This window comes from Archocentrus centrarchus, chromosome 1 (genome assembly GCF_007364275.1).
Source record: "Archocentrus centrarchus isolate MPI-CPG fArcCen1 chromosome 1, fArcCen1, whole genome shotgun sequence".
Lineage (NCBI taxonomy): Eukaryota > Metazoa > Chordata > Actinopteri > Cichliformes > Cichlidae > Archocentrus > Archocentrus centrarchus.
In genome coordinates this window covers 14,398,406-14,423,969 of record NC_044346.1, presented here as the reverse complement: position 1 = coordinate 14,423,969, position 25,564 = coordinate 14,398,406, and the positions used below count along the sequence as shown (strand labels likewise).

The 25,564-nt window shown below is 43.4% G+C and overlaps 1 protein-coding gene across 1 annotated transcript in view; it reads right to left on the bottom strand.

Annotated features, from left to right (window-relative positions):
• The window catches only part of znf827 (zinc finger protein 827), a 75,045-nt gene that overhangs the window by 37,084 nt on the left and 12,397 nt on the right, over positions 1-25,564 (bottom strand). The window contains 8 exon segments of the mRNA XM_030743280.1: positions 2,592-2,870; positions 10,273-10,318; positions 10,320-10,727; positions 10,729-10,770; positions 10,979-11,043; positions 11,046-11,107; positions 11,109-11,148; positions 13,978-15,246. Coding sequence (XP_030599140.1) covers positions 2,592-2,870; positions 10,273-10,318; positions 10,320-10,727; positions 10,729-10,770; positions 10,979-11,043; positions 11,046-11,107; positions 11,109-11,148; positions 13,978-15,246 — 2,211 coding nt within the window.

Genomic DNA, 25,564 nt, shown 5'->3' with positions numbered 1-25,564 from the left:
CATGTTCCCCTTGCCCTGCAACACCAGTGCCCATCTGCTAGGACACGTTAGCCGCTGGCGCCAGGGACTATTTAGCCTGGCGTAATTAGCCCCCAGACACCAGCAGCCTGATTTTTAAACAGATGTGGGGGAGGTAGCGCGAGCAAGGCGACTATACACGACCAACAAATGTTTGATAAGGAAGAGAGGAAGAGGGAGAGAGAAGAGAAGAAGATGTGACCTAGTTAAAGGAATGATGCAACTCATGTTACAGCACAATGGGCAGTAATGATGACAACCCCACTTGCTCTGACTGTCCGATGCCACGGTCGAGGAAGGATGAGCAGATGAAATTTAATTAGGCTGTGTCCATTTGCTGTACTGACATACAAGTATGTGGAAAATAAACAGACAGGCAAGGATGTTTTAGTCTAAAATCCCAATGTGTTTTTCTTATTCGAGTATCCTCACTGGCTTATTGTGTACTGGGGCTGACCTTTAACCAGAGACAGAGAGAGGTTACAGTGCAGATGCCCTTGAACCTCATGATCGTAATCACACGTGACTGTAACGGCAATGACCTTTCTCCGCTTCCTTCCTGTCCTCCTCACCATCTTTCGCCTCCCTCCCTTTCCCCCCAGGGTCATTTGAGGGTCCAGACTCTTGTCAAGGCTGTCACTCTAGACAGCCCTCTCCATCTACCACCCCCACTGTTGCCATGGCAATGGACGGCACTGCGCTCCGAGGACTGTGTGAGGGGGCAGAGGGAGCCAGTGGACGGATGAACGCTGCAGCATCTTTCCCTAACCTAGGTCAACCTTGCAGAGCTAGTGTAAGTAATGGGAGGGGATAAATGCTGGTCATGCTGCTTGACGACCAAATAGACTGGCAGGATAACGTCAGTGCAGGGACGGGAAAGAGCAATGATGAAACAAAGAGCATAGGTAGAGGGAGTACAGTGAAGGAATTATATAAAGCCCCTAAGCATTGTCTCAATTTCTCTGTTTACACTCACGGGCCAATCATGGAATCTCTGTCTTCAGTAAAAGCACACATGCACACACACACATGCGAACATGCACGCACGCACGCACACACACACACACGCGCACACACACACACACACACACACACACAGAGAAACGTGACCTGGGGGCAGGCAGCGGAGCAACACACGTGTAGTATCACAGAGCTCCCAGCCAGCATGAGTCACTCTGAACACCAGTCGACCCAGAGAGAACAATGGCAACCGGTGTGTGTGAGGTGTCTGTCAAGCATGCACGCATTGGCACAGGATGAAGAGCCACGGATGGAGCAACGCCCCACTGCGCCACCGTCACACAGCCATTTGCTTTGGGTTTTTTTTTTTTTTTTTTTGTACAGTGTGGATGCATACTTGCATAAGTGTGCCACACTGTACATTTTATGGTTGTGCTGTTCCAGTGTCTAAATCAGTCTGCCATCCTGTTGTATTTATAAGGGAAAAAACTATTGTGCTGTACACAGAACTGCATTTAAGTAATCAATAAGGAAAGAATCATTCTGCTCACATGTAGTTAGAAAAGCTGATTGTGTCGGTGCATACTTCAGCCTGTTTTATTCCTGACTGCCTGAGAGACACACTCCAGCAGCCCACAGTGGACAAACACCTGTCCATAACACACTTGAACTGGACCTGGCATTCAGTAGAGATTCTGATGCAGGTTAAAAAAAGCGCCTGCTCTAACACTTTATTTAGCCGTGACACAAACCGTATCGTAAGTTAAAAACAATGATTGCATTTATGTAATGCTTAGTGCAGCTGCAGCAGTGCGTTTATGTGCTCCAAAGTAAGGAATCAAGTTTGAGTCCATGCCTGAGGAACCAGAAGAAGCAAAGGCTAAATCACACGACACTGTATGATGTCAGAGCGGCCTGCACAGGTTGAGATATGGTTCATGTCGAAACTCTTGCTCTTAAACTGCCTGACACGGAACAAGGGGCAAGCCAGGGTTGATTTTAAGTTCAACAATGCAAGCAGATTATATAATATTATATAATTTGCCATTTGCTGGCCTTGTTTTCAGGGACATGGGAACAGGAAACATTGCAATATATAAAACCAAACTGAAACAGAGGCTTCAAAGAAACAAAGACAATTTCTATCACAGATGCTTTTCCACCTGCAGGTATATACTGCTCGCTTCAATTTTAGCTCTGTAAGGAACGCCAAAGTTGGAAAGAAAAAAAAAAAACCCAAAACAGAACCCTTTTATGCCAATCAGCATCTAAACCTTTGGCCTACATGTAACCTCTTGAGCTGATCTGGAACTCAAACAGCCGACTGGTACAATAAATAACAAGATCACACTGCGTGACCTGTTATTTCCTTAGAACTACTTACGTGACCGTCGTGACCGTTCTTTCAAATATTCAAGCACGTTTCCATAAACTGCTTTGAATAAACTCAGGAAATACAGTATATGATTTCAATATATATACACACAAATTCAAGATCACATATTTAGTCTTTGATTAGATTTAAGGGAACTTGAATGGTGCCAACTGTTGCAAAGGTCGATCTGAGAGCTATAAAGCTCATTTGCATTTCTACAGATAAGTAGACAGCCTACCTGAAAGCTTAATGAGCAGCTCAGAGGCCACCTTAATGTTGATATCCTGGCTCAGCAAGCTGTTCTTAGCCATGGGGCTTCCTTCCCTCGGTTTCAGTGACCCCGGGCGATCTGTGGCTGCTGCAGCCACAGTTGGCCCGTCCTGGCCAAAGGGCGTAGGGAAGCTTGGCTGGATCTGGCTCTGGGACTGGGAGGATGGTCGAGGGCTCAGTGCTTCCTCCACTTTGGGCTCTTCCTTCAGTTGGAATGGAGATTTGAGTGTCTCCCTCTGGTTGGCCGCTGGAGTCAAAGGAGACAAAAGAGATCAGAGGAAAAGTGATTATCCAATCAAAGTAACGACCTAGAAAGTGAGGTCTGAAAGTTTATTACTATAAGTTGAAATGTATTTCATAAGCTGAACTCAGCTTTTACAAGAAGTCAGATATATGGTATCCACTGTCCCTATCACAGCATTGTGAAAATACAAAAACCCAATGAACAACAAAATTTTCCATAACGAGATTTCACAGTTCTTATAGGCCAACAGCTGGCATGATGCAGGGCAAAAACAAGGGCACAATCTCATGATCTCTTTTGGTCTTCAGGGTATCCACATCAAATTCAGAATTCCTCTGCTCTCTTTTCTCCTTCACACAGCCCCCCCCCCCCACTACCCCCAACCCATTAATTTCTGTGCATATTACTCTCAACCTAAAGTCTGCTTTCCTCGTTTCCTTTTGCTTTTGACATCGTCTGAATCCCCTTCAGACACAAGGACATGAAATAATTCCAGCAGTTCTGATAGCAATCAGCTGAAGTCTTATCTGCCATCTTTGCAGTGGGTAGCCTAGGTTAGGGATTGAACTGTCACATGGATTCCTCTGCTCTAAAGTCATCTTCAAGAGAAACTGGGCCACATCTAATCCGCCTTAGATGAATAATTAATAATTAGACATGGAGCAACTTCCGATAGCCGCCAAGAAAAGAACAGCAGGGCAAGCGCCTCTCTTTGTGTCTCTGAGCACATTCCACTACTCCCTGTGCTAAAGCGAAGGTTGTTACAGGTTATGGCTCATAAAAATTGTTGAAATACAAAACTGCTTTAAAACACACACAAAAAAGTTCTGAAAATATGAACTAAAATATACCCTACTGTGAGTGGAAAGACACTTTATGTCTGTTTAATACAGTGCTATGGGAACAGAAGGTTAAAGGATACCACTGTCTACCAATTAAGTATAGATGCACTATACCATTTTTCAGAAAGAATGTCAGTACTGAGTACTTAACAAAAAAAAGATTATTGTGTAATGTCACACAAGACTTCAAACAGTTACTTAAACACAAGTTATACTGCTCAGTCACACTATCAAAGCCACCTGCCTAATACTGTCTAGGTCCTTTTTGTGGTTTGGAGAGTGTCTATGTTGCACAAATGGCAACACAGTCTTCCCAAGGCTTCCCAACAGAACAGTGCATTGCAAGACTTTCATTTTTATTGTACCTTAGTTATTGTTTGTGCTCTGTACAATACCCTTGCTGCTGCTATACTGAATTTCCCCATTGTGGGACTAATAAAGGGATTTATCATCTTAGCTTTCTTAACAAGATGATCATTGTGTTAATGATAAAGCTGACAGGTGCCTGTTCTGTTACTAAAGCCATTTTTATTTCCAAATATAGTTCTCACACTACTTGTCAAATGGTTTTAAGATACACAATACAATATTCTTTTGACAAAATATTTTTATACTTACTAAGTGCTATGGACTGTACTAGACCTATTAAAGGATAAAAAACCCCTGCTGTGGAATGAAGGGAAAGGCAGAGATTACCTATGGGGTGTACGCGCTTTAGTCTTCTTTGATCTTGTTTATTCAAAATCTAAAGCGATCAACCAACATGACTTCTGCATTATCTGCGATAGTGGCATTGCGATATGGGGTGAATTCAAATGTGAGTCAGGAAGCAGTCTCCTTTCTATGGTCATATGCTAAACAAATGTGACAGATGTTACTTTAGACATTATCTTTGTCATTTATATTTTTACCCTCCCAAAATAATGCATTTGTAGGATGACATCACTGTAAAAGCAAAGGTCTGCAATCTGCAATAAATCAATTTGCGAATGCTCCAGCAGACACCACAGTTGAGTACCTGCTAAGAAACTATGCAGATATCAGTAGCTCAACTGAATAATTAGTCACACCAAATTTGGATTTCCATTTTTCCATTTGAATGCTAATGCTGTTTGACTGCGTTAATGTTGAGTGTTGCAACGACAAACACGTCCTCACATCTACTGGCACAACCCCATGACACTTGTACAGTTTGAAACAGCTTGTACATACTAGGGTGGACACTCAATCTATCTTTCTCTCTCTCCCCCTCTCATACACACATGGAGCATGGATATGAGAGAGGCTATCACTCTTGGGCAGACTGCTGTCCAGTCTCCTCTGGCCCCAGCAGAGATCTGCTCCACTCCTCACCCGATCGTCTCACCTAACATCTCTAACCGCCACAGGCCTGCCGCCCCCTGCCCACTTCATCAATCTGTGCTGGCCCCAGCCCCTCTGATTAATGATGATCTATGCCGGAGGGATAGAGGGCTCAGGGACAGGGGATACGGGGCAGGGAAAGGGGACAGGTGCTGGTGTTCTGACCACCCATGTGATGTTGTGATGCCACAGTGCCACACAATGGCTGGGCTGGGCTGCAGTTCAAGAGGCCGAGAAGGAAGAGGGTGAGCGGCAGGGAGGGAAAAGAGGATGGGGGGGAGGGGCGGTGACCTTCAAGTTCGGGGGGCAGTTGTGCAGGGTCGCACATGGCACCAGCTGGAAATGTCATGCTGTCAGATGTCAGGCGGGCAGGCTAAGTATAACCTGGTCAGCACCTGGAAGGACGTCCTCTAATTAGAAGCGTGTTGGGCCATGTCGGATCAGACAGGGACAGCGCACTTGGTCAGCACCTTACAAACACACATAAAAATACCTTCGCATTTAACCATACTTTGTGTTGCCTCATGCAACAGAACACATGCTTTGTCATACTGCATTCAAATCTGCGTAGTCACTACACTGCGCTTAAACCACAGACAAATATGTACTCAACATAAACTTGGATTCTCGAATTCTTCTCCTCTGTGGCCTCGTGAGAGCAAAAACAACTCCAGGACGTGCACTCGCACACAAAGTCACACCACTCCAGTGACCTTTTGGATTGTCGCTATAAATAGAGTGCATTTCCACTCAGAATCTATGTTACAGATCCCAATGAATTATTTAGTAGCCTAATCCAGTAGGCAAGTTTTTTTACTCCTCCGAGCTGATGGCTCAAGAACAAAAAGGCAGAGCACAGCACCAACAGGAACTATTCAGCCAGCAACACCAAGCTTACACTTTTGGCCTTTTGTCTGTCAAAATTTCACAATCACAATAGCATCATGAGCATCCAGTCCCTGGCAGATCATTTTGTGAAGTGAGCACAGATTTGCGGAGGAGATGGTCATCTCTGGGTGACTGGGCTTCTCTTCTGTGAGTTTCGTGACTCTGTGTGTGTGCACCAAGGCCCGGTGTCAGCTCCCTGTGCTGGTTCTAGCTCAGGTTTGACGATGCTATCAGTTTGTCTCCATGTTATCACACCCTTCTGACACCTGCCACCAACGCTACTTCCATCGCCGTTCTCCTGCCCGTTTCTCTCCCTCTTGCCACGCTTCTCTCTTGCGCCTCATCTGTCTCACTGCCAGGCGCTTGTCCACTCCACCTCACCTCTAGCTCCGTGGCCAGGGCTGCCGTCAAATAACTTCATTAGCTTTCCACCTCTGTCACGCCGGCCTGCTCCTCCTCTGACAATTGGCTGCTGTATTTTTTTTCTCAGACAAGGGAGAAAAAAAAAAAAAAAAAAAAGCACAGGGCTACGTGGGGCAGGTTGAGAACCCAACAAAAGCTGACAGTGTGCTAGACACCGGACAGTGATACTGATGGCTGCAGTGGGGATGTATGGACCAGAGGTCACACACAAAAGGCCTGCCTGTATCTGCTCATGCAGAGCTGGAAGCAGGGGACACATGATTAATCTAGGTGTTCACAAAAGAACAGACACTTCAAAAATCAAAAGTATTCTGCCACGAGACAGTGCAACAAAAGCTTTACAGCATTTTTCTCCATATTTTTTCTTATACGCATCAATAGACAAACATTTCTATAGCTAGGATTACATACAAACCTTGACAGAGCCATACTGCATGTTTTACATGTTAGAATTCAGCTTTTGCGTCACATTACTGTACCAAAGCACTGCATACGAGACAATCTCCCAAGAAACACATAAATAAGACAACTGCAGAAGCATCATGACAGATACAACACCTCCTACAACCCCCTGCATGCCAATTATTCACACCCAGCCAGGGTCAAGCTCGTTGCGCCTGTGTCATCGCAGCCGGGGGTGGGGGTGGGGGTGTTTGGAGGGCGTGCAGTGCCCACTGTCATTATTAACTCGGGTCCACTGGGCACAGGGTAGGGGCTGTGCATTTCAAAGTGCCTCTGTGGCTTTTCATCTCTGAATCAAAATGTGGATCACACTGGATAGCTAACGGTTGTGTCAGCGTGCAAGGATAAAAATCAAAGGGTATCAGTATAACACTCAACGGAAAGCAGGGCAGCCCCCAAAAAAATGATATGCTTATTATGTCAGAGGTCACAAAGAGTTCACTGGCTTTTTATGCCTGGGGAACTCAATGCAACTCCCTCTTTGCCTTTACTCCCTCTCCCTTGCTTGCTGTCACTTTATCTGCCCCCCCCTTTTTTTTTTTCTCTCTCTCTCTGCAGCTTTTTTATACATCTTTTCTCCCCACCCCACCCCATAGGCCATGTGGGATTGAGGCACTGAGACAGCAGTGTAAAAAGCAGGAGGGATGAGCTGCTCGTGTACACACTCAATCTGGTTGGCAGGGAGGTCAAAGAAATAGAGTCTAGAGGTCCCAGGAGGAACTTCCTCACCTCTCCTTTCCTGGCTGCTCCTTGGCATGGGTAAGTCTCATAAGATCTGAGCCCACTTCTTCACAGTTTCATAACCCTTCTTTCTTTAACTCCACCCCCCAACAAAGGGAGAGAACTTGTGATCAAAGAAGTGGTATTCATTAAAAACCCGTCATCACGCATTCAAGTTCAACATCCTCTCGTCCTGTCTTTTATATCCTGCCTCACTCTCCTTGAATGATGCCCTGACTAAGATGTCCGCCACTTGACACTGGGCTGACATTGCAGGGAGCCATCTTGGCTCCTCTGGGAGTTGCCTGGGCTTGATTGTGCAGTCTGGGAGTGAAGCGCAACTGGCACCAGGGGGCATCCATGTGGAACCGGGGCGTGCAAGATCGAGGGGGAGTTAACTAAGCCAGCCGAGTCCCTGTGCATCCTGGTGGGGTCACAGGATGGCGCTGAGGGCGCTAATCATTTCAAATTATGAATTCCTTTTTAATTATGAATTATGCATAAATTTTTAATTAATCTAATGTTCCAGGGTTTTTTCCTCCCATCCTCGCGCTCAAGATCTCAATCTAATTACACAGCATTAAGAGGAAGACTGGGCAGTCGTCGCCTCGACCCTGGCGCTCAACCCCGGTCAACCTTTTTTCCATCAATCTTGCCATCGTCGCCAAGCTCATCCTTTGATATTTTCTGCAACATGGCAAATGTATCTAAACATGGGTCGGACCTTGTATGCCCGAGAACAGCATGTTTCTTAAGTTTATTAGATTGCTGAAGAAAATGCCGATGTCTGCATCACATGAAATCAACTGCAACTTTTAAAAAAAAGTCCTAAACTTACTATCAATAATGGGCAATATGTAGTCTTCTCTATTTTAGACAACCTTTAAGCTTGTGTAAATATTCAGTTTATCCCTTTGGCTAATTTGGAATTGAATTTGTCAGTCATAATAATACATGCACGCAGACAAGGAAAAGCAGGAGGAAGATGCCAGGAATTTACAATTAGTCACCATCCCTGACAACTGACAGGATGTCGGTGAGGAAATGAATCCTCGAACAACTACTGACGAGGTGCCCTTAAGCAAATCATTTAGTCCCTGACTGCTTTAGTGAGTCAATCTGTGCCCAGCTGCAGAGTGCTGAATAAGTGCCACAAGGCATTACAAAGTGTCAATTTAGCTTAAAAAAAGCCCTATCATACATTTATGTTTGACTGAATAAATGATCTTAAAAACTGCACCATTCTCCGCTCTACTCTGCTGCACCAATTGTGGCTGTGCATACAGTGAGATGCACTTTACCCGATTACAAGCAATTTATGTTTGATGCTTCGAGTCATTAACCGACAGGGGTCTCCAGTTTATAAGCAAAAAAGAAAAGACAGCAAAAGCTTGATATCAGAGCTTTCTCAGCTGTCTTATCCCCGTACAGAGAATCAGGAAGAAGTAGGATGTGAGTAAATGAGTTAAGATGTGCTGGGCCAAACAGTGTCCACCACTTATACATTAAACTCTGAGCATCAATCAGTAAGACGTGTCAGCTTCTGAATATGGACTTGAAGCTCCAGATCTCACCTTCCTGTTTTTATCCCAGCATCATCTGTGCTGGTTTATTAAGTGATGTTACTTGAATATTTTAAGCTGTTGTATCAGTCTGCTACACTATGTTTTCAATGGCAATACATATGTATATCAAGTACCTATATGCACAGGTGAGAACACATTATGCTAAAACTTGGATCAGAAACAACTCTTGTTATCTAGGTACCACAAAAGTATAGCACACAGGTCATTTGAATGGATGATCATAATTTTACACATTTAAAAGGGCAATATTACTGTGTTTGTGTGCACAAATCCAAGACTTGTTAAACAGAGTCTATCTGTTGTATATTAACTGTATTTTCAGGGTTTAAATTCCTCTGGTATTATTGAAACCGGTTTGAATACTTGTGGTACTTTGACATCACTTTTTATAAGCACAATAACAGATAAACAGCTCAATCACATATGCCAACACCCATCTAACCCATCTAAGACCAATGCAGTGTGACTGTGTAAACCATTTCTATTCTTTTCAGAGTTTAAAGAACAACACCAATGGGAATTTAAAATGTTTTCTTATGTTAATACCCATTAAAAAAAACTAAAAAAGAAAAAGTCTAAATGCATTGGCGTACGCGCCGCTGTCAAAAGCTAAAACTCTCTATTCCCTACATATTTGAACTAACAGACATTTTAGGTTTCCGTTGTTTTTATAAGCCATTAAAAACAGCTCAGAGACATACTGCAGCCTTGACCTGAGACGATAAACATAAAAAAGTGTTTACACTTCTTACGAATGTTATTTCTGGTGACAATGAAGAATCAAACAAACTTAAGGCAAAGGGGAGACAACATCTAGCTGGAGATCAGCATTGATGTCTTCATATTCAAGTTTGGAAGAACTGAAAAACTCTTGATGAAAGTGCAATTACAGTGACTTGAGTTAAAAAGTCAAGCTGGAAAAACAGCACAATAAACAAAGCAATTATGGATTACAGAAGTTATGCCAGTACTGTGCCTGTGCAAGCTGTTTTTCTGTATATTTTTTTAAAATGAACTGTCTTGTGTTTGGACAGCATTAACTGAATACAGTACTGTAAAGACTGTTCTACACATAAATTTTTCATTTTATTTATATTTAAAAAAACAAAAAAAACTGCTAACCTGAAAGCTTCATAAGCAGATCAGTGGCCGTTTTGGTAGTGATGTCCTGGGCTGAATAAGGAGGCTGTGGTTGGACCACTAGGACTGGATCTGACGCCGACTCCGACCCCAACTCCAGGTAGGTCCAGGGAGTTGGCACTGCTGCTAGGACGGTCCCTGCAGATGCTAAAAGGGGAGAGCACAGACAGGTCTCTCTCCTGGGGCTCCTCCTTGATGTGGACGTGATTGGAGGAAGCCTCGACCGGAGGGGACGTCTGCTGCTGAGCGTCCGAGTGCAGTGGGGACACCTCTGTCCCTCTCAGGTCTGTGGAGCCGCCGTCACCCATCAGGGAGCCCTCGCCCTCTGTGTCAGTGGTGATCTCCTCTTTTACCTTGATGTCTGTGCGGGGGAAGTGCTGGTGGCAGCGCATGTGAAGCTTCAGGCTGAAGTGACGGGAGGAGGTAAAGGGACAGAGTTTCGCACTGAAACGTCTCACCCCGGTCCTGGTGCTGATGTACCTGGAAAAAGAGGGACAAGTTTAAGTATCAAATCCCTTCTTCACTCTGGCACTGCAGGAGGACATCAAGTATTATTTGCTTTATTTCAGATGTATTTATCAGCTGCAACAAACATGCAGCAGTGTTAAATATTGCAAAGGATATAAGTCTAAACATTTATGTGCACTCCAAAGCCATATCTATATATATATATCATATAAGATCCAACCTTCATGTGGGACTTGAGATTGTCTTTGCGAGCACAGCGAAAGGGACACAGCGGACACTGATGGCTTTCAAGCCTGTGTGGATGACCATGTGTCTCTTCCAGTAGCTCTTGCGTTTGATGACCAAGCCAAACAGGACACTGGAATGGTTTGCCACCATCCTCAGGAGAGCCTTGAAGGGAACCAAAGAAAGCTTGTTATTTGTTTTTTTTTTTTATTTAGAGGCATTTAAATACTTTCAAAAAGGTAAAGCTGAATCTTTGATGCATGGAATATGGACCATTTAGCTAAAATGAAGCGTTATTACTGTAAAGCAAGCATGTCAAATTTATTGATCCAATTTGTTCACAAAGCGGCTGTGCAATAAATTCCATTAATACATTCCTCGTCCTTTGTAATAATCCTGGCATCACTGCACTAGGGCTTGCAATGCGTTTGGCTGAAAAATTGGATTTATTAATGACTTTCCTTAAAATCTTCATACTTTGAAAAGCCACCTAGCGGGGCTGGAATGGACACTTTGGCGGGCCCGTTCTTGCCCGCAGGCTGCACGTTTGACAACCCTACTGTAAAGAAATGCAAATCGCCCCCTTAATAAGCGCGTTACTCGGACAATGCTCAGATCTGTGAGAGACAATGTCTGCACACCTAATAATGAAAACTATCATGAGAGAAATGCCAGCTGGAAGCAATGGAACAATGAAAGCAAAAACTCAAGCATGTTTTAGTATCTCGATTATTGTTGTTGGCTTCATATCCGGCATCCATTACTGTTTAATTGGTCTTATTAGAAAGAGGCATGATTGCATTACAAATTCTACAAGGGCCTGTCAGGATGGCTTCATAAGTATTCCAGTGCCGTTCCTTGAAAAACATCTGGTAATCAGTGTTTGGTGAAATTACTGTGCTCAGCCATTCATTGACCTGAGGTGTAAAACCTCGAGACTGCCTATTTGCAACAATAAACCACCATCTGCGGCCCAACCTCTCCAAGCACAGCAGAGATCACAATGCAGAAATGACTTCTGCTTAGTCTAAGTTGAGACGAACAAAGCAGAAATAAAAACAGGAGGCAGCAAATATATGCGTGTGTGTGTGTGTGTGCGTTTAGTACTTAACGTGTGCATTTTCTATCTAATCCCAATCACATGTTAGAAAAAGGGAGTCGGTTTTTCTTCAACACAAATACGCAGCATACCAGCAGGATAACAGTTTTATAGTGGAACTAGCAAGGGTCTACAATAAAACAAGACACGACAGTCAATAATCAAGGTCACATTTTCAGTCTGGCGACCAAACAAACTACCTGCATTTTTACAGTGCTGCTCGACCTTGACGGCATGCCGGGTTAGAGCAGACCCCTTTTTAGCATGCAGATCACAGAATATTACATCGACTGCCTCATCTGTCTGAAGTCAATTTGATCCAGCCATTTTAGTTTTGGCGGGGTTGCGACACAATCCCTCAAAAGTGCCCATCCATCTCCCTGAAAACATTCTGTTCTCCTTAAGACTACTTAGTTGGAGCCTGCACTTTGAAACCATCTCTCCTCCTGTCCAAGAGTGAAATCTTTGTGTGCACCTTGTTTGGGTTACATGTCTACATCTGAGCACACTCTTACAGATTATACTGCATGCCATTTGTAAGTAACAGAGACAGCATGTACGAGGAGAGAAGAAAGAGCAGAGAGAGAGATGAGAGAGAGGAGAGAGAGAGAGAGAGAGAGGAGAGAGAGAGGAGAGAGAAGAGAGAGAGAGAGAGAGAGAGACGGAGGAGGAGAGGAGAGGGGAGGAGAGAGGAGAGGAGAGAGGAGAGGAGAGAGGGGAGAGGAGGGAGAGAGAGAGAGGGAGAGCGAGAAGAGGAGGGAGAGAGAGAGAGGAGAGGAGAGAGAGAGAGAGAGAGAGAGAGAGAGAGAGGGGAGAGAGAGAGAGAGAGAAGAGAGGAGAGAGGAGGAGAGAGGAGAGAGAGAGAGAGAGAGAGAGAGAGAGAGGAGAGGAGAGAGAGAGAGGGAGAGAGAGAGGAAGAGAGAGAGAGAGAGAGAGAGAGAGAGAGAGTGCACGCATCTGTATCCAGTCAGTGGAAAGTATGATGTGTTGGCCTTAAGTCTGCTGTGCTGATCAGTGCAGAGGGCTCTGGTTAGTGGGGTATGAAGCCAGGAGGAGGCTGCTGAGATGGATATGGACTCCAGGGCTCCCCACTGTGCCGAGCACACACTGACGGCCCCCTTTTGGCAGCACGCACATCCGAGCACAAACGAGCTGGTCTGGGAAGGCAGTGAGGTCTCAGTCGGAACCCCCCGTCGAGCCCACAGACCACTTCCCAGACTAGAAGGCCAGCCAGAGCTGTTTTCTCTCGGCTATGCTCTCTGCTCGGCTGACAGTTAAGCTGAGGCTACACTACACACTGCTTCAGCGCCAGTGAGGTGAGAACAAAACCATTACAAAACTAGAGAAAACATGTCACGGAAGTTCGCAATTCTGTTTCTCTGATGGCATTTTGGTGACACGCGAACCTGCTACTGCTGCACAAATGGAGAGATGTGTGTCTGTGTTTCTTGATGTCATCCTTCCAATGAAATATTAGTAATAATTTAGCACTACTGACAGTTTGACTTTGCATTTCATAGTGTTGTTTGGTGAATATTGAATGGGAAGCAGTATAATGCCTGGGGAAATATAGAAACTGAACTGATTTCAGTTGCAGTTAAATGATCTTGCACATTCAACTGTAGCAGCCTTGTTTAACTTTAGGTAGCCAGATCGTGTTTAACATAAGCCACACACATTTAAGTGTACTTTAATATTTTGCAACTCTGTTTTACTAAGAATAATAAAAAAAAAAAATACATATTTTAAGTGGAGAAATATGCAATAATGCACCTAAGCTAAGCTGGGCTGTTATCTGTACTGGTACAACCACTATTTTAATTAAAGCACTAATCTTACTATGCTTATAGTGATTACCATGCTTATTATATTCCTTTACTGTGCATTTAGATTACCTGCTTGGTTGCTGGGTTTCCCCCTGCCCTTGGGAGGAGAGGGCAACAGCAATTCTAGGCTCTGGGTGGGTGTAGAGGGCGTGGGTGCTTTCTGGTTCTTGTCCAACAGGGGCTTCACGTCCTCTTGGAGGACCCCAGTAGTTGCCAAGGGGGAACCATCTTTCTTCTCTGCCAGCAGGTTTCCTGCTGCCCTGGCTGCCACCTCTTTGAGCAAGGCAGCGGAGGAGGTCATAGACACAAGCGAGAGGAAGGAACTTGCTGCTTGGTGGTCTGTAGCAGAACTGGCTGTTGACGAGGCTTGGCTCCGCTCACTGACTTTCTTGGAGAGTGCAGCAAGGGTGGAGCTAGCTGACTGCGGGCTAAACGGAGAGTTAAAGGCATCGAAGCGCACCACATCGTCTCCTCGACCACCCCCTCCCAGGGTGGGCACTGCAGATGAGGCAGAGGTGGAGGAGGAGGATGATGTCGTTGAGGAGGAGGCCACGGCATTCTTGTCTTGAAGTACAGCATTGGCTGCTGCTTTTAATTTCTGGATTGCAGAGTCCGGGGACAGGCTAGAGCCGCATGGGGTGGAGCAGCTGGCCGGAGGCCACTTATCTGCCACACCTGCCCATACAAAGCCACTGCCATTGCTAGGAGTGACAGAGTTAAAGGGGTCTAAGGGCTCTTGCTTAATGTTGGTGGCTGAGGGGACCGTGGAGGCTGGTGAGGCTGAGCCACTGTTATTATTGGCCAGTTTTCGGGCAAGAGCACTTAACTGCTGGGCATGGTGGGAAGATGGAGAGAGGGTCAAAGGTGGGGCTAGACCTATTGGAGGCGACTCACCCCCAGCGCCTCCCCTGGATGACCGACCCAGGAGCTCCCCAGTGTCAAGCTTTAGCGACCCAGCCTCTAGGAGGCGCCGTAGGTTGCTGCTGAGGGGCTTTCCCAGGGCTCGAGATGCTGCCTCGCCGTACAGTGATGACACCACAGACGAGAGTGTGTCCTGGGCCGAGAATGCACCTCCATCCAGACCAAGAAGTTCCAAAGAGGCACGATGGACAGGTGTGGGGCAACCCAGTGAGCTTTCGCCTCCGCAGGTATCATGATCCCCAGACCCAGCGCTGACTCCAGGTCGTTCGTCAGGAGAGGAGCCCCTGGGCAGGAGGACCTCATCCTGGGTGTCTCCAAAAGACGACGACTCTGAGCGCGTGTCAGAGGCATTCCCAAACCAGCCTTCCTCCTCCACAGCAGTGCCATCAGGCCCTCCTTCCTCATTGCTGTCCACATCTGGAAGAAGAGAAACGAAATAACAAATTAATAAAATGTGTGTGAGCACTGTGGCAAAGGTTGCTTTTGTGAGCAGTTGGACAAGTGATTTTTTTTCACAGCTATACAATTGCTTTACAGCTCAGTTTTATGTGTACATTTATGATGTTTAAGAGCAATTAGGCAGTTAGGCTTTCCCAGTCAGGCTTCAGCATTGCAGAGATTAGCAAACTGTACATGTAAAATCCTAACTGGAAGTCAAAAAGCCTTTGAAAGCTGCAAAAAGGAGGGAGAGCAGTAAAATGACTTCCAGCCTAAATTCAACCTCTTTTTTATACAGTCACAAGGCACATCCAAGATGTTTGAGTAATTTAGATTTTTCTGTCTTTTTTTAACCATATTTTTCCCACCCTTGGTCTGGAAGAGCCTAGTAAAGGGGTTACCATGACAACGGGTCCTTCTGGGAGGCTAGACAGCAAAGATTAGGGTAATGGAGGTTACAGAACTAGATTAATATTCATGAGCCTGCAGATACCACCAGGGAGCCAATAAGGATAGGGTTAAGGTCACCAAGGGTCATTAATATACACTTCATGTATCAATATTCATAAGCAAAACATTACAGCTTGCCAGACAAGGGCGAACAAAGAAAAGTGAATATTCCTGATACATATTAACAAACCTCCATAAGAATATGTCAAAAGCGCCAAGCCTGGGTGAAACAAAATGTCAAAACTGACATCTCCTCTTTGGGTCAGTGTACACACCAGCTCAGAAAACATTCGATAAAAAGGAACTGGCTGAGATTCATTAAAAAAAAAAAACTGGCCACTCAAAATGAAAATATCATTTAAGATGTCTTACACACCAACATACATTTCCAAGCACACCAAAGCTGTCTTCACCTTCACGACCCTCACAGAGGCCCAGTGGGTCTGCTCTCTGTTTACAGGCAAAGGCAAAATCGTTGCCAGGCAACCCAGCCCAGCAACCTGTAGGGATCATTAGAGATGGCTGACATCTGGCCAGCATGGCTCACTGTGGTCCGCAAAGGTGACCACAATCACAACCCGCTATGACCGCTACTCTCCTGCTGCAACAGATATCAAACAGGGATTGCACACTTCCAGATATCTTCTCATCTCTAACACATCCCCACTTCCTTTCTTACATTTGACACTAACACAGAAGAAGATGTCAAAAACCAGAGCAACAGGTTATGTTATAATATCAGCCAAACTTTCTATAACCGCATGCTTAGTAGCCTTCACCTTGACGGATAATGCAGGATGCACTTTATGGGACTGATAAGTGTGTGTGGCACTTCTTCTTTGTTAAGACTATTATTAAGGTGACTGAAAACACCAAAATGCACTGATTGTGAACCCAATTTACCATGCTGCTCGAAGCCATTTTACCACCAGAGTAGGGTTAACAGGAATAAAGGGAGGGAGAGGGAAAAGGAGCCAGTGAGTCATGCAGGGCAGGGCTTGACACATTTCCATGTGACATGCGAAAAGCAGCAAGAGCCACTAATGGCTGTAATGTGGTTAGAGGGAAATCGCTAGATTACTGACCCAAGGTCTCAGCTTTGAGGCTGAACTTTCTTGCTTCCTAGGTTCATTCTTAAACCTCGGGGTTAGGTGCAGCTGCACACAACACTAAGCTACTGGGCTTCTGCCTGAGTGCTGCAGTGTGCACTCCACTACCGTGGCTTTGTGTGTCACAGACAAGCCACCCCTGTGGACAGAATGACATTTTCCAAGGTCATGGTCTCCAGGCCAGCTCTAAGGGGCCTTCATGTGAGTTCTGTACTTACGATTACTGCTACATGCCCATCACATACATGGAGACAATCTTCTTTAAAGAACAAACATACATTTTATTGTTAAGTGCTGCCCATGTTTTTTTTTTTTTCTTTTCTCTGACACACATTTAACTGTTTTGGCTCTGCAACGGTGGCTGGCTTGATGATGGAGGCATGGAGATACGGGCAGAGGCGGCAAGCGTCTGCCACTGAAAGGGAACCATTTAGCGGTGTAATGGCGGGGATGACTTGCATGTTGAGACAAACAGCTGCGGGGTGCTCAGCAGTCTGGATCTGTTATCACTCACACATGGATGATTCACTGGCAAAACGGGAGGGAGTTTTCTCTCTGGGCCACCGAGATGTATAGCACCACCTTATTATAGACAAAGACAGACCTATAAGAGGTCCGAGTCCAGACTGAGACTCCATAAAGGGAGGGCCAAAGGCTTCAAGACTTCCCAGAATAAACAGTCTTGAGCTTGACCAGAGATGCATGCAGAGCAGATAAAAATATTTTCATGTACAATGTTCAGAAATTTGTTGTGCTAACCTGTCAAAAGAAGAAACGGGGAGCTCACAGCCTGTAACTACAGCTAAAAACAGTTGGACCTTTCAGGTAGTGGAGTTGTTCATTGTTTCACCACGCAGAGCTGTCAACAATCTCCATTTGTGAACTTGGCAGGATTATTTTGGCTGAGGCTTTTTCAGGTCAGAGGGGGTGCGCGCGCGCGTGTGTGTGTGTGCATGCTCAGACATACACATTCAGAACATGAGCCAGTTAGATTTCAGCTAACCTTGTCACACAGAATGATCGCTAGTAAAAGGGAGGAGTACGAGTTAGAGAAGGGAGAGAAGAGCAAGGGACTAGAGTAAAGGTAGGTCAAGAGGTTAGCCACCACATGACTTCTGTGAGGCTGCTGACTAACATGTTCCCTCTTCTTCTTTCTCTCACACACACACACACACACACACACACACACACACACACACACACACACACACACACACACAAAGCTACTCTGTTGCTTAGCCAGGCATGAAAATTGGCCTCCCTGACCTCAGGCCCGAACAGGGTAGGGGGAGAGGAGACGGGACAGTGAAGGAAGGAAGGGACGGCTAGAGAGATGGCAAAAAAAGGAGGGGCTGATCTGACTGGGCAGGCAAGAAGAGGAGGCCATTAGCCGATTAAGATTGGAGGGGTGCATCAATACTGCGCTGATGTCAAAAGGAGAGTCATGCCCATGAGCTAATATAAGAATGAGAGAGAGAGAGAGAGAGAGAGGGAACAAGAGAGAGAAAGAGAGAGAGTGCAGGTCAGGGAACCACTAAAATCGCAAAGACTGCTGACCGCAAAGCCCTACAAAGTGAAATAACATGAAAGACTGTCACAACATACTGAGACTAAAGCCATCACATTTACAACACCAAAATGATTAGCCTCTCTTTCTTGCTAAGACTGGGAGGCTCATGGTGGTATGTGTGCATGGGTTAAGGAGGTAGGGCATAGGGTAAGGCCATAGGAAGGAAGGCAGGGAGTATGGATGTGGTGAAGAAGGAGCCGAGGTGGTAATTAAGTGTCCGGTTAGACCCTGGCGGGGGTTGCCACAGCCGCGGGCTATGCTAATGAGCACGCCCGGCGGTCAGGGCTGCCTTATTAGTGCTCGCTGGACAATATGGTGGGAGAGATGCACTACTGACGGCCTCACGTCTCTGCAAATGACTAACAGTCCTCCCAAGGAGGAAGCTAATTCCATTAATTGGGACACACTGGATCAGGATCACCTCCCTTTCCTTTTTCCACAATCCCTCACTTGCTTGATCTCTGTCAAATCACATTCATTTACCACCCCCCCCCAAAATGTTCAATTAGGAAAAATTCATTATTTATTCCCTTACACAAAAAGATAGCTGGTTTTCCATGTTTCCATGTTACCCCAACCAGGAATTTAAAAAACAAAACAAAAAGCAGCACTTTAGGAGTTTTCACTTTTGTAAACTTTTAGAAGAAGAAGAAACAGGAAGTACAAAGGAAACACAGTAATAGCAGGGTAAGAAATTGGGCAGCAATGAATTAACCGAATGTTAACATAGTAGTTTTTAAAAAAAAAAAACATTGAAGCGCATAGTCATTAGATTTGTATTTGCTTTAACATTATCAAGTGCAGCACGCCTGTAAGTGAGTAACTTTCTAAATGCACAAATCTGAAGATAAAATGTAATAAATAAATAAATAACAAAAAATAACATTTTTGAGTAGTTTAAAAAAAGGAAAAGCGATATTTGTTTACAGTAAAGACGCATCTGTAAATCAGTTGAATACTGCAGTTCCTTTGCAGGAGCAACATGACCATCATGCCATCATGTTATTTCCATTAGGAAGTTGATGAAACATGACAACCAACAAGGGGACAGGCAATGCAAATGATTACTGAGGCAAAATGTCATACAGGACAGTATGCAACCTATTTACGTTAAATGAACTTGCAAGAATCTGCCCGTCCTTTATGTTAAGCAACACCACCCCTTGAAATGCTTTGAGAAACCGTAGTCTTAACAGCTGCATGTTTAAGGTTTAGATCAGTCATTTGAATGCAATTAAGGTAAATTTCACTTTGATTGTTTAGCAGCTGCCTTGGTTAGCATTAAATCTTCTCCTTAGGTTCGTATGAATTGTGTTTATCAGGAGCAACACACACACACACACACACACACACACACACACACACACACACACACACACACACACACACACACACACACACACACACAGAATACATGTAGCCTTAAAGCCACATTCTTTTCAAATCAGTAGTGATGTGTGTGGTTACCTGTTAGCTTTCAATACTTATATGTGAGGCATTTATAGAACATCTGTAAATTGTAGCTATAGAAAATAACCTGTGTTAAAAAAAAAGTGGTAATGCAATGCTCCATCAAACTACTATTCAAACTATTAATCACAGTGATTATTAACAGTACTGTCCCATCCTTGCTCTTTCAATAGTTAATCTTGCATGCTGGTTCCATGTATGAATGACCCAAGGTATGATAACTTCTGACAGTACAGTAATTCACTACAAATATAGACCCCCACCACCACCACCACAAAAAAAAAAAAAAAAAAAAAAGTCATAGATCAGATCTGCACTGCAGGTAGGCCGGTTTAGCACCTGAATTCTTTTACAGCTTTGTCTGGCATTGCCTTGCTGAAATAAGCAAGGCCTCCCTGAAGGCCAATCATTCTGGATGGCATTTGTTGCTTCATAACCTGTATATGCCCTTCAGAATAAATGGTGTCTTCATAGAAATGCTAGTTACCCGTGCCAAAGACACTAATGCACCCCCATACTATCACTAATGCTCACTTTTGAACTATGCGTTAACCACAGGACAGTTTTCCACTTTGCCTCAATCCATTCTTAATGAGCTTGGGACCAGAGAAGGAGGCGGCCTTTGCACTGCTTTTGCATACATTGTGTTTATTTATGTGCTCCCCAGAGTCATGTCTGCTGTGCACTGTGCAATTTTTTTAAAATTATATTATTCGTTTGTGCATACCCTTTTAGATGCCTTTTTAAAAAATCATCTTATAGACCTCTTGCCATTTAACTAGTCCAGTTTTTAATGGAAAACTAATGGAAAGTCCAACATAAAGTGCCTTAGGGGAAACGTGCTACTAAAACATCTTCACTGCACCTTGGAATTATTTCTTGTTTCTGGACATCTACTGTAAGGCCTGAACACAATTTTTCTAAGATATTCCCTCGTGGTGTTTCGATGGCGGTGGTGGAGAACGCCACCTTGTCGGTGCTCAACTGGGATGAGATCATGGTGTTTCATCACATTTTTTTAATATATTCAATAAGCCAACCAATGAGCCATGATGCCCTACTGTTGAAGGCACTGGCATCCTGGATGAGACCTCTCTCATCTGGCCAGAAATGTTTTATCAGAGGATACAACCACTGCTAGAAATCAACTTTGTATTGATTTGTAGGGATGCTTTCCTCTAAGGAGACACAGGGACCCAAACCTAAACGCTCCCTCAGCGATCAAGGGTTGCAATTGTTTCTTATATTTGTCACCTGTCTGTATATTGTGTATCACCATTCAGCCTAGAGAGAGGGGAAAAAAAGAAACAAGATATGCACCCTATAGTGCTATTAATAGCAACATTCGCGTTTTTACCGTATATGTAGTAAATTATATAGTGATTTAGTGAAGAAAGCAAAGGCCAGTTGACAGTCAGGCTTTTACTTTCTTCTGACTTGGGGAAAAGAAAAAAGAAAAAAAAAAACTGGCATTCATTTTTCTTCTGTACAAGAGCAACTTAAACCATTAAACGTCCCTCTAGCTGTTAATTATATTGACACAATGTCTTTACCCTGGGAAAAAAAATCCTCCCGTGTATTGATGAAGGTTTACATTAGACATTCAAATATTCAGTTCAAACATTATGAAAATCCAGAATCAGCTCCTCCCCGTCTTCTCCAGCTACCTGTGTTATCCCGCCCAAGTGTTTGTGTCTGTGACAAAGACACAAAGAGCCCATCTTTCAGCAGGAATCTGAGGTGAGGTGATACTCTCAGCAAGGATCAGGGTTCAGGCAGCAGGGCTATATATAATGGTGGTTGAGTCGTATTGAAATGTAGCGCAGATTACCATCTGTGTATTTTCGGCCTTGGCCTCCGTGGTTTGCGGGTACTTTGGGCGGCATGCCAGAGGTGAAACAGGAAGGAGAAGTGTTCTTGGAAGAGAATGAGACGACTGAGAGCCTGAGACCTCTGAAATTCCTCAATGCAGATGAAGTGCACTTTACATCCTGGTTTATTTTTCCCTTCCATTTTTAGCATCTCATGTTTAAAAAAAAAACTTGCTCATAACCTCAGATGTGTCATCAAAGCCATGTGCCTAAACTGCTGGAGGGAGACATATATTATATCCTGCAGTCTTAAGCTGAAACATTACAAAGTTTATCACTAAAGGAAACAAATCTTCATTATAGTCACTTTGAAGTCAACTTAAAATATGAAAAATTTTAAATTTAATGAGGCACTCACATGATTTCCAGCATGCTTTGGACAGATAATACAGTGATGATTGTATCACTGCATCCAACAAAAGTCCACGCAAGAATGCAAATGTCTAACATTAAATTCATATTAAAAAGCTATCCCTTTCTCAGGAGCAAATTCTTTTTATATATTTAATTATGCTGTTTAAAATAGTAAAACACTTCACTGACTGATTTGAGTTCAGTATGAGATATGTGAGAATCATAATAGTGCATTACCTTTAGATTGCAGTTATCACACACCCCAAGCAGGCATACACACAACATAGGACACTGACGAGAAAAACAGTAATTTTACCTTGAGAAACACTGCTGATTGGTTAGTTTGCCTTCTTGCATGACCTTGATATTTAATGGTTTAGTCTGGATCTGGTATTACATGTTAAAGCACCAAAGTGAGGCAGTAAGTTTTTGTCTTCAGAGACGTGTGGCTTTGAAAAGACTCTTTTCAAGTATGTGATTTCCACAAATCAATGATTTTTGCCGAATGCTGCCACGCATAGTTTTAACATGTGAAGTTGATCTTTTGTTGTGTCTCATTCTGTGCTGCAGGACAACTTCTAGGATCAAGTGAGCGAGGACACAAACAGTGGCCGACTTTATTCAAGAAAAGCTTTATGTAACAACATCAAACCATGTCGACATATAGGATTAAGCAGTATTTGTAGCTTTTTGAAGCTATATATAAATAATATACATGTTAAATTGATTCTACCAACAGTGTCCAAAGTTCATGTATGAAATCAGCTTATGACAACTGAACACGAGTGCCATAAATTAATGTACTTAGAAGTGTGAAAGTTTGGCTCAGCAAACTTTGTTCAAAACTATGTACCAAGACTTTTAGCACCTTATTATAAAATCTTTGATTAAGCACAAATTAAAATCATCAAACTCATAAGACAACCTTTAATCTTGTAAAGAAAGCAGTTTAGAAAATGGATGAATGAAAGAAAAAACAAAAACGTTTCAAAGGCCTTTGTAGCCTGCTACACAAATATCAAGCACAGCATTAGTACAGCACAAAACTGATATGTCAGTGCAGACAAACACAAACATCAGCCACTGTCATCGCTGAATGACATCTTATTTGCCAGTGCTGATGCAGTCAACAAGGTGAATATTGACCAGTATGTTGGCTGATATTCTTATCAAAAACAATAATGAAATTGTTTTTTCTTCCTGCCAAAAGTATAAAAATTGTGTTCAGCTGTATTAAGCTGTGCAGTCACTTGGAAGCCACTTCAGATGACTGAATAATCGTCCAAAAATCTACACACACACACACACCACACACACACACAACACACACACACACACACACACCCACACACACACACACACAACACACACACACACACAACTTGTTACTTTACTTTAGAATACTCTCTGTAATTGAAGACTGAAAACATCTCACTAAATGATCAAAATTATCATTATAGCAATAAATAACAGTCTAGGCTTGAATACTCACTGAATAACCCAGTGAAAACAGACCAGGCTCTGCTGTCACTGTTCAAAAAACCCAGCTTCAGAATATATGAAACATCTATTGCACATGAAACTGTTAAATTCCTTCTCGGCTGAGTGGGCAAAAGGCAGGCATTTTCTAATCACTCTGCCTATACTATCAAACTCTCTCAAGGTTGGTGCATTTTAAGATTTTTTTTTCTTCTTCAAAAAAGGTCGACAAAGAAGAGCTTTGGGAAAAAAGAAGAATGATGAAAACTGCTAGACTGTAGTGTTTGTGTGTTATTGTGCAGACACATAGACTTCTATGATCAGAAATGAGTTTGCATAAATGTTACTTTTTTCAGCGTGAATGTTGGCCAAAGCACATGCTGCTATACAACACCAGTCAAAGGTTTTGGACACACTCACATGTAACTGTGTCCAAACGTTTGACTGGTACTGTATATCTGCTTTATGAATCCAGAGTAGGTGATGGCACATCACAAAGTGAAGGTGGGGTATTGAAACAATCCCTCTCCTGAACCAGAATGATAAAAATGAGAATGTAAATCATTCCTATCTATCAATATTCTGGAAAAGGAATCAAATGCATGTTTTGATTGTTTTGTGGTGTTTGCTAAAATACTTATTTATATCATTTATATATGCTGAGATGGCATGGCACTGGCTAGATGCGAGCACTGCAGAGAGCCTGTCCACGTTACAAGAGGCAGCTATTACATGGGCACGTGCATTTTAAATGTCTTGCAACCACAACCTCTTCTTCATCTGATGAATGCTTTCAGTTGCTGTACCTTATTAAAAGCTCTTACCATTATTGTCTGCTCCATGTCTCATCTTTCTAGAGCCTAGTTTAGTAAACTGAGAGCTCTGAAACAACATAAAGATGGTATCGTTCTGTTTAAACCATCAACGCTGCCTGTCGCTCTGGAAGGAATGACTTTTATGTACACAACTATTCAAACATTGTAGCAAGAAGCGGTCAACAGATAGTCAACGATCTGAAAGGGCAACAGTAGTTGAAATTTGTGTCCTTAAGAGGACAAAATGCAGCAAATACCTGACATGGGACCTGAGAGATGCATCTGGACCTTCAGCTTGATCCATCTACTGTTCACTGAAGCCCCATTAGAAATGGTCTCAGTGGAAGGGTGGCTGTCAAGAAGCCATTATTAAAGAAGGGAAACAGGGAGAAAAGGCTGAGGTATGCCACATTACACATTTAAGTGGAGTGAAAAATCTATGGCAGCAGTTCTTATGGATTGATTAATCCAAATTTGAAGAATATATATAGTTTACAAAGTTCACAAATATAAACCTGTCTAATGTAGTTTCATTTTATCTTATTTATGGCAAATAACAGCTAGCTAGTGGCCACCAGTGGAGATGTGCGCTACATGCTCTTTAGCGGTGCAACACACTTATTTCTGCACAAGAGATCAGGCATGAATGTAAGGTGCAAATGCTGACTACCTATCAGATGATCATTACCGGACTTCAAGGACTTCCCTTCACAATGATAAATCATCTGCCTACAACATATCCAGCTTTCAAAGGTGCCAATAGAAGCTAATAATAAATTGCAAACTGAGAAATAATCACCAGACATGACTGTCAATTTTAGGGATAAGCCAGCAAAGTCAAATACTAGAAAAATCTAAGTGCTTCATCTCATTGATGCAGAAAGCATGCATTAATATCATTAATATCACATATACATGGTTGCCACGGTTACTTTCATCAAATGAAAAAAGAAAACACAGAGCGGCTCATTTATTGTTCTGTGGATGAATTTGCTTCTTGGAGTTGTGGATATTTTGTGTATGTTGTGTGTGTTTGTGAAATTGTAGTTTGAAAAACAACAACAAAAAAATATATAAAGTTATGATATGGATGGCAAACATACCATTCACGTTTATATGTTGTTGACTTAACGTTGCTACTGAATCCCTGACATAGCAAAATAACAGTTTCCCAAAATT